At 48.5% G+C, this 9,221-nt stretch overlaps 1 protein-coding gene across 1 annotated transcript in view; it reads right to left on the reverse strand.

The window, feature by feature from the left end:
- Positions 1-8,911, reverse strand: part of GFRA4 (GDNF family receptor alpha 4) — an 18,392-nt gene extending 9,481 nt beyond the window's left edge. Inside the window, exons 1-4 of the mRNA XM_009639563.2 lie at positions 8,830-8,911; positions 6,219-6,233; positions 5,487-5,765; positions 2,238-2,318 (exon numbers count right to left, since the gene is read on the reverse strand). Coding sequence (XP_009637858.2) covers positions 2,238-2,318; positions 5,487-5,765; positions 6,219-6,233; positions 8,830-8,911 — 457 coding nt within the window. The remainder of the gene's footprint in view (positions 1-2,237; positions 2,319-5,486; positions 5,766-6,218; positions 6,234-8,829) is intronic.
- Between the last annotated feature and the right edge of the window lie 310 nt (positions 8,912-9,221).

A 9,221-nucleotide genomic window follows, 5' to 3' on the forward strand; every position in this document is an offset into this window, starting at 1 on the left:
AGTTGCTTGGAAGGGTTTCATTACCCATTCAGCTAATGAACCAGAGGGAACGCACTAGCTTTTCTCCCCTTCCCACGCAACAGCAGAGGATGTGCTTTTTTAAATCACCACTACAATTAGAGCGGAGGGAGATAATTCCATCTGTACAGTTTTAATAGTGGCCATATATTGTTTATGTAAAATTGGGTTAAAAATATCTGTTGCTCTGAGTTGGCATACGGTCATGGGGATGTCTTAGGTCTCAACAAGTGCTTGGGAACTTTTTTTTTTTTGGTTAGATTTGAAAGAGGGTCCTTTGGCAATGCTGACCGTATGATCATGGGGTGGCAAGTCATGAGTTATGCTATAGGAGGTGTTGATGAGTATAGGGAAATACTATAGGAAAAAATAGGTTAACCTATTTAGGGAAAAAAAATAGGTTAACCTATTTTAACCTATTAATAGGGAAAAAAAAAATGTTAACTCAAGAAACTTCATGTCCCTAGGTGGATGCTGAGTCTTTTGGTACATATCCCGGCTGCTCTGGGTCCACTCACTTTGCTGCCTAACCGGTTTCAGTCTGCTTTAAAAACCTGACAATGTGTTAACCATGCATGAAAATCCCCATCCCTAGATTTCGCCGTGCACTGAAGAGCCCTGTAGGACTTTCAGTGGAAAGGGAAAAACTGTAGTAAAGAAGGCCATGACCCAGCAAACAGCTTTGTGCATGCTTCACTCTCTGTGCTCAAATCAGTCAAGTGGAGTCAATAAGAAGATGTGAGGTCAGGGAGCACCCCCCTTTCCCTCGCTGCTCAGATTGTCGAGGGCTGATGGGTTAATTTGCTCCTGGACATTTTCACCTGACACATGTCTTGCCATTGTGGGGACTGCAGACATCCATTGGCTGCAGGGACCTGCTGCTCCTTGCTCGCTTGGGTGCACTCCAGCTTGTGGATGCCACCCCAGAGTCAGGTGCACATTTGGGAACTGCTGCAAGAACTTTGCTGTGTTGGCATGTCTGCCAGGGACACACGAGCAGGGCATTACCTGCTCCCAGGCGCATAGGTTGGTAAGAAAAATCTCCATCGGCAAAGCTTCCCCATGGCTGTGGTGCATAAGCAGAGTTGAACGCTGGTTGTGGTGGCAGCTGTGATGTTGGTGATGGATGGCTTAATAGCTACCGCACTGACCTTTTAACTGCTGAGCCGGGGGTTCATGCCCTCAAGGGGGTCAAAAGGTGTCAGGCAGCTCTGCTCACGCTATTAAGTGGATTACATGATGCAGAGCAGAACATAGGTCTGAGTCCTGAGATTGCCCTCAGGGCATAAGGTTAAAGGCTGTGGCTGGGATCAACCCATAGGTCAGGCTATTGACCTTTTTGTCTGCAGAGTTTGACCCCATGGCTGCTGTGGAAGCACCTGCTCATACCTAACGAGACCCAAGCAGCTCCTGCTCAGCAGGGTGTTTGCATGGCACAGGTCATCCACCTGCTATGGAGAATCAGCCCACTGATGATCAGCTCATCAGAAGAGGTCTTCCTACCACAGCCCCTTCACAGTATTGACATGAAAAAGCCAAAGGACGAAAATCACAAATGATTCTTCCTAGGACATGTAACAGTCTAGCACAGGAATCATAAGCAGCTTCTGGAACATGTCCAGAGGAGAGCAACCAAGCTGGGGAGGGGTCTGGAGCACAAGTCTTATGAGGAGCAGCTGAGGGACCTGGGGTTGTTTAGTCTGGAGAAGAGGAGGCTGAGGGGAGACCTTATCACCCTCTACAACTGCCTGAAAGGAGGCTGTAGTGAGGTGGGGCTTGGTCTCTTCTCCCTGGTAACGGGCGATGGGATGAGGGGGAATGGTCTGAAGTTGTGCCAGGGTAAGTTTAGGTTGCACATTAGGAAAAACTTCTTCCCCGCAAGGGCTGTCAGGCACTGGAAGGGGCTGCCCAGGGAAGGGGTCGAGTCCCCAGCCCTGGGGGGATTTAACAGCTGGGCAGGGGCGGTGCTGAGGGCCAGGGTTTGGGGGTGGGATGGCAGGGGTAGGGGAACGGTTGGACTTGATGAGCTTAAAGGTCTTTTCCAACCTAAACGATTCTATGATTCTTGGAAAAATGACTGCTGGACCTGAACCATGCAAGGATTTGTGAAGAGACTACAAGAGAGCACAAAGGACTGCCCTGTCTGTAGCGCTTGATCCCACAGCCAGTTCCCTCCAGTTTGAACCAGTAAGAGTAAGAGCATCTTCCCACCCACCTACCTGCAGTGATGGATGCCAGCCGGACGTAATCAAAGCCCCTGATGAACGGCTCATAAGGGGAACTCTCCAGTACATTCATGCCTGGGGTGAAAAGAGAAGGTGGTGAGAAGGCAGCTGAGGCTCCTGAGGGATGACGAAGACGTACAAGGTTCAACAGCAGCAGTGCAGGTTTGCTTGGTGGGTCCAAGAGGATGTGTGCTCTGAAGGCCGTAAGTAAATGGATACCCAGAGTCACAGGAACTGGTGTGTGACCGTATCCTTAGAGAAGGGAATAGGATGTAACTGGCTTTTAAAAATATATCACAGCTTTGCAGTAGGACAGCCTCTTGAGGATCCGTTGAGTTGCAACCCTCTATAGCTCAAGTCTTGGGCCCCTTTACAGGGATTGCCACTGAGGACACCAAACTGTAGCACAGGCTGTTGCTCAAGGGCAAGAGTTCAAACCACCAGCTCCCTACATACGTGGTCTTTCCACCACCATTCTTGCTATTTCCTATATGTCCCTTCCTGGGTCAACGGTCCTCACCCATTTCTAGGACACAGCCAGGTCCGCACACAGGGTTGTGTGTGTGGCAACACACACCTTCGTATTTATTAACACCTCTCCCTTTCTCCTTGCCAACAGCCCTTTCTTACTTGGCATGGAGCTAATGACCCGAAGCTCCCGCAGAAACTTTCCCTCTTCATTTTTAAGTTGCCGGGAAGCTCATTTTATTCAATTGGTGCTTCCCTTTCATCCGCTCAATGGTCTGTAATGCCCCGTCATCCTGATGGATACCACAGAATATTATTGAAGCAAACAGCTCGGTATCATTTTTTTTTTTTTTATTAGGTATTTAGATGGATACGGACAGCAGCAGCAGGTGTACTGGCTGGGATAAAAGGACCATCAAACCTCATGCTCCGGGCATATGCTGATCACCAGCTGCGGTCAGGATGAAATGGCTCCCAGGGTACACAGCCCTGTGCAATTACCACAGGTGCATTACAAGGCAGCTTTACACCTTCATTGAAATATCTTGCATCGTTACTGACTGGAGAGGGGCCCATTTGTATGTTCCAGCATAGCAGTTTTATGTCCTGATGATATAGCACCTTATCAGAGAATTGTTATCGGGTTGTCATCATGTTATTGTGTCTCCAAATGGGAAGGTGGCTAAACACAGGCGCGCTCAAGAGAAGCTGAGTAAATAGTATGCTTTGTAAATTCCCTGAGCACACACTTCCACAATTGATTTTATAAGAGGGCTTATAGGAAGCTTTTTACAGCCTCCTGGGTGCGTATGACTGAGAGACGAAGCCCTACACGGAGCATGTGGATTGGCTTCCTTTCTCAGTCAATTAGACATGGGTAAGGACTCTGAAACATGTGACTGTTATTAAATATATTTCCCCAGGGAAATTAAGGCAAGGAAATCAAAGGTTTGGGAGGGTGAATCTGCATTGCAAGGGAACCGGGTGCTTGAAAAAAATGCGGGGCTCAGGACACAACAGCAGAGGAGAAGTTACCTCTACAACTGCCTGAGAGGAGGCTGTAGTGAGGTGGGGTTGGTCTCTTCTCCCTGGTAATGGGTGATGGGATGAGGGGAAACAGCCTCAAGTTGTGCCAGGGCAGGGTTAGGTTGGACATTAGGAAAATTTTTTTCATCAAAAGGCTTGTTAAGCACTGGAAGGGGCTGCCCAGGGAAGGGGTTGAGTCCCCCAGGCAGACATGGTGCTTAGGGACAGGGTTTGGGGGTGGGATGGCAGGGGTAGGGGAACAGTTGGACTTGATGAGCTTAAAGGCCCTTTCCAACCTAAATGATTCTCTATGATTCTAAGTAGGGCAGGTTCTTGGAAGTCTGATAACAGCCCTCTCACAGTCATCCCAGAGAGAGAGGTCCCAAGCCACTGGGCAGACAGCCCATCCAGCCTGGCCATCCAGCACCCATCTCCTACTCTCCATCTGGAGACCCATGCCTGGACCCTGCCTGCTCCCAGCGCTCCCTGCCATCCTCTCCCTGCTCCTCCAGAAGTGGTCCCAGTCTTGGAAGTCCTCCTGACATCACTGTCCTGCAGCACCACTGTGTCCAAACCTTCAGGCCACGAAGGTCAGCAGGGAAGGGGTTGCAACGCAGCTTGTTAAGATGAATGGAGAGGCTGGATTGCCACCTCTTCCCTGGGCTTCACTTCAATGCAAACAAGTTGGATGGAGGCCCCATCCCTGGGAACATTCAAGACCAGGTTGGACGGGGCTCTGAGCAACCTGATCTAGTTAGCGGTGTCCCTGCTCCCTGCAGGGGGGTTGGACTAGATGACCTCTAGGGGTCCCTTCCAACCCAAAACATTCTATGATTCTAAGTTCACCTGGCAAGTAATTATGGGAAAGGTTGGATCCTGGAGGGTGCTGAGGTCTCTTATTTCCCCAGTCAGTTCATATCACCATGCTCTGCACCCTGCAAGCAGTGGCACCCAAAAGCTTTCCAGGAACTTGATCAAGCAGTTCCTTTTCTGGCAAGCCTGTGCATTATAATCTCCATCTTCTTTGTTTTGCTTGCCCTTTTGGCCTGTGTTATCACTCCTGCACCTTTCCTTTCAGTTTTCAGCCAGCAGTGTTTTATTAATCTATTTCACAGCCCATGGCTGGAAGGTTCTGTTTTATTCCCCATTTTAATTTTCATGGTGCATAAAATACTCACCAGCCTGACAAGGAAGAGTTATGGCCACTGAGGTGCACTTTTATGGTGACTCTTAAAAAACGTCAAAATCCAACACTTGGAACACTTGGGAACACTTTAAATTCCAACTTGATGTCACCAGCCCCAAATCTTCACTAACCCAAAGACAGTGGTGCACTTGAGAACCTCCAAGAGAGTGATTTTTTTTTTTTTTAAGTTCATGCTGTTTTTTCCTCAGTGCCCGCACTTTCTACAGCATTTCTGTAAAATCCATGGCTTTCATGGTCTTGGTTAGCATACTTAGATGCAAAACAAACCATGCATTTCCCCAGAAAAAGATCTCAGGGTATATTGGGAACATCATAAAAAAGAGGCCAGGTTCAAAAAAAGGAAGGAGGTGTCTCAGATTTTCAGATTTCTGCTTTCCCCAAAATGTCATTACCGTGGGGGTCAGCAGGTCTTGAGAGGGAAGGGGATACTATAATGGTGACCTTTTTTGAAGCCGCTTTGGTGCTGGGGAGCTCTGTAGAAAGCCCCAGCAGTAATTCCTTTTGAGGAAGATCATCAGAAATGAGTACCCTGCTCAACTGACCTTCCATCAACGTGTGGTGGATGCTCCAGTAGACACTCAAGCAGTGCTTCTCCTTTTTCATGCCTCGCTTGCACTTGCAGCCATACAGCTGGCTGGAGAGCAGGGCAGTCACGGTGCTCCGGCACTGGTTCTTGGCATCGGGGCCCAGCTTGTTGGCTCCATTGCCTGCGATGCATTGCCGGAGGGTTCTGAATTTGGCACTGCAGATGGGGTCGTTGGTGCAGGACTCGCCTGCTTGAAGGCAGTCCCTGCTCGAGCTGACAGCTTCCGCCATACCTTCTGCAAGAAAGCCAGAGAAGGGGTGTGAGGGTGATGGAGCAACCCCGGGTAGGAAATGAATTGTATCTCCCATGAGCTGGACCAGGCTGGGATGTCCATCTTCACATGCAGAGATGGAAATCCCTCACATCACCGTCCACTCTACAAGCAATGACCCTGCTTCTGAAGTCTTTAAGTGGGCAGATCCCTCTCCAACAGGTTACTGGAGGGTTTAAAAGCCCGGACTTCCCACTCCTACTCATGGATTGCCCCCGTGGTAGGGCTGAAACGCACTGGCTGCTTGAGCGTGCTGCAGCACTGCTCAGTAGCGTCGCAGAGGAAGAGGAGTGGGTGAAAGGAAGTTGGAGGGATGTTAAGGAGACAAGGCACAACCTGAGATTCAAGACCTCAACCCATCCCTCTCTCCCTTATTGCTGGGTCACCAGCAGCAGTGAGATGCATGTGGCTTCCAGCTGAGGAGCAGGAGAGCTCACCTCTCTCCTGGAGACCAGGTTCTTCCTGATTTTGGAGAGTGACCCTGGATGGGCTCAGCCTGGAAGCAGGACTATATGTGGCAGAGACTCAACCAGTTCCTGGTGCTTGCTCTTTCCTGCTTGCAGCACAAAAAGCTCTCCAAGCACTTTGCTCCCCCAGCTCTTTATCTCATTTCTGCCCACCAGAGTTAACAGCAGTCCAATGCTATGGAGACCCCAGCCTGTCCTCCTTGCACATCATTTAACTCTGCCTACACCTCTCTGAGCCTATGAATGGCTCTGTGTGGGGTGTTTTGACATGGAGTCAGCCCACATCTGTCCCAGGAGTTGGCCCTTGTTCGCTGTGACCACCTCCCCAGGACTCCCACCATTCTGTCTTAGCTTTTCCAAGCTTCTGTAAAGTCTCCTCAGTTACTTGCAAAAATACCAAAAGTGTTCTGTTCCCTGTGCTGAAAAGGTAGAGGAAAGCATGGGAGGAAGACATTATTACTCTATGCACCACCAGTAAATTAAACATGGTCAGCAGGGCTCAGTGGTGCTGTGCCCCCATGGCCCGGAGCAGACCATTTCCATGCTATTAAATGCTCTTCCCCTCTAAAGCAGGCTGGCCACATGCAGACTGACTCCTGGGGATGGCTCCTGGCCTGTGCTCGCTCCAAGGCTCACAGCTGCATGGCAGGGGAGGAGACAGGGGTCAAAGACAAGGCAAATTGCACACTTTCCAGTTGGTGTCATGCTCTGGAGCATGTTGACGTAGGTCAGGCATGACTGCACCATGGCTTGGGGGTGGTGATGAAGAGGGAAACCTGGTTTGTGGAAAGGGAGAATCACTCCCTGTGCCTATAACATAATTTTGGATCCTGCTGTACAATAAAACCAGAAACTGCTGTCATGACCTTAAAGGAGGATTTCTCACATGCTTCCCAGAAGAACTCCTTGTTCCTAACAGAACTTGACTTCCCTTTGAATAGGAACCAGAAGGGTAAGGATACTTTACCTTCATGGGGTAGATGATAAGGTGGGGGCACCATCTGGTTTTTGAACCAGACCCTTCAGGGTCTGCTCCTGGTGAGACCCAACTTGGAGAACATTAGAAAATCCTCTCTCCTGGGAAAAATGTGGGGCCCGGATTTCCAGCTCTGAGGGCTTCATGAGATCTCCCCTCTCTCCAAGAGTCTACTGGTCTTTCCATGAAGTCCCTTTTTCCTCTTTCCACCCTCTACCTCTCCTGCCCTACATTTCTGCATCTGCCTCTGCTGCCCTCCCAGTTCACCCCTTGAGCCCAGTATATCCATTTCTCTTCTCTCAGCAGTCACAGGGTGTTTGTTAAGAAGGAGCTGCTTCTGTTGCTCTTGATTAGAGTAGAAGGTAGCAGCTGGAGTTCAGATATTTCAATTACGTTTATTACAAACTTCAGATGAACCCACCAGGAGGTTTCCTCCTGAAATATCCCAATGGCGTCTCAAATGCAAAACCTTTCATCAAACTCCAGACAATTTCAAAGTGCCTCATGGCCAACGTCAAGCTCTCAGTTATCTCAAATCTCACAACACCTCAAATTTGAGTTCTCCTAACCCTGATTTATTCATAGACCTGGTTTATTTAGCACTCAAGGCTTGTTTGGATGTGCCAAATGTGGAGAGAGAAATTATTTCCAACATGTAGGAAACTCTGCCTTGGGCTGTCATATCTTGAAGAACTCCGAACACAAGGAACCAGTTTCCTTGAAATATCATTTGTTCTGCAGTTTCACTGAGATCTATAAAGTGAGCCGGAGCTGCTCATAGTCTCTGCTTTCAGACACCACTGAATTTTCCATGCACATATCTGAGCAGAATCCATATGGGGAGGGAAAAAAATGCTTGACTTATTTTGCTCTGGCTTTCTCCAAAGGATCTCCTCTGGACAAGGATAAAGCATGGCAGGTTTTATTCTAGAAGAGATGACTTTGTCAGTGTCATGTCAGCTGCTAGAAAAGTAGGTTAAAATAGAAATTATGACCCTCTTTCCCCCTCTCCGCTACATGAATTGCAGAAGATACTCCCCAGGATGGTTATAAACACAGCCAGCCTGTAAAAGCTGTAAAACACTTTGGGATCCCGCTTTAAATAAATCAAGCAGATTGACCATTTGAGAAATTTTCCTGCAAAAATTTTAAGTAAATATATCCTCAAGCTGAGACTCGCTTCATAGAACAAAGGCCAGGGGTGAATATTTACAGCCCAGGCCCAAAGCATAAAACACCCCTATTCAGACTTTATGACAGAGGTGCTTGAAGCAACGTGAAGTGGAGCGTGACGAATGACCCGTTCCATAATCACGTCACTTAAAAACCAAATCATTCAGGGCCTTTTATTGTTAGTGATGTCTTTGCAACTGAGACAACATAACACCACGTTTTCCTCCTCACACTACCCCTGAGAGAGTAATTTTATGCAACATTAAGAGAGTGCTTCTTAGGGAAAAAAAAACCCCATCTCTGTGACTTATGAAATAGATGGTGCTTCCTAACAGGCAGGGACAAAAGCGAAATCAGCTCTTCTCTCCCCGAGATGGAGTGGACTTTCTGGCTTTGCCTTCAAAGCCTGCACCTTGCAGACTGTCCACTGCGGGATTTTCCTCCACCTCTGCCCCTGACAGCAGGGCGCTCGGGATATGCACCGGGCTGTGCATGGCTTGGGCTTTCTGTGCCTCTGCTTTTCTAATAGCAGACCTTCCAGCTCCCTCTGCTCTCTTTAAAAGGCCATTTGTCTGGATTTTTATTCCTCGCTTGCTGCTAATTTCACGCTGTTTACGGTGGGCAGATGGAGTAATGAGTTTATTTTCACATCCTGTTTGTAGCTGTGCCGCACATCTGGTTCTGCTCTTGCTTACCTCGGTGACACTTACATAAAGTTACTCCTAGTGTGCAGGAGTAAGAGGAAACTCTGGCTCTTCCTATTGCCTTAACAGACCCTTGGTTCTTCTTATCCGGGTATCTCAA

The sequence above is a fragment of the Egretta garzetta genome, unplaced genomic scaffold, assembly GCF_000687185.1.
Source record: "Egretta garzetta isolate BGI_Z169 unplaced genomic scaffold, ASM68718v1 scaffold265, whole genome shotgun sequence".
Classification (NCBI taxonomy): Eukaryota; Metazoa; Chordata; class Aves; order Pelecaniformes; family Ardeidae; genus Egretta; species Egretta garzetta.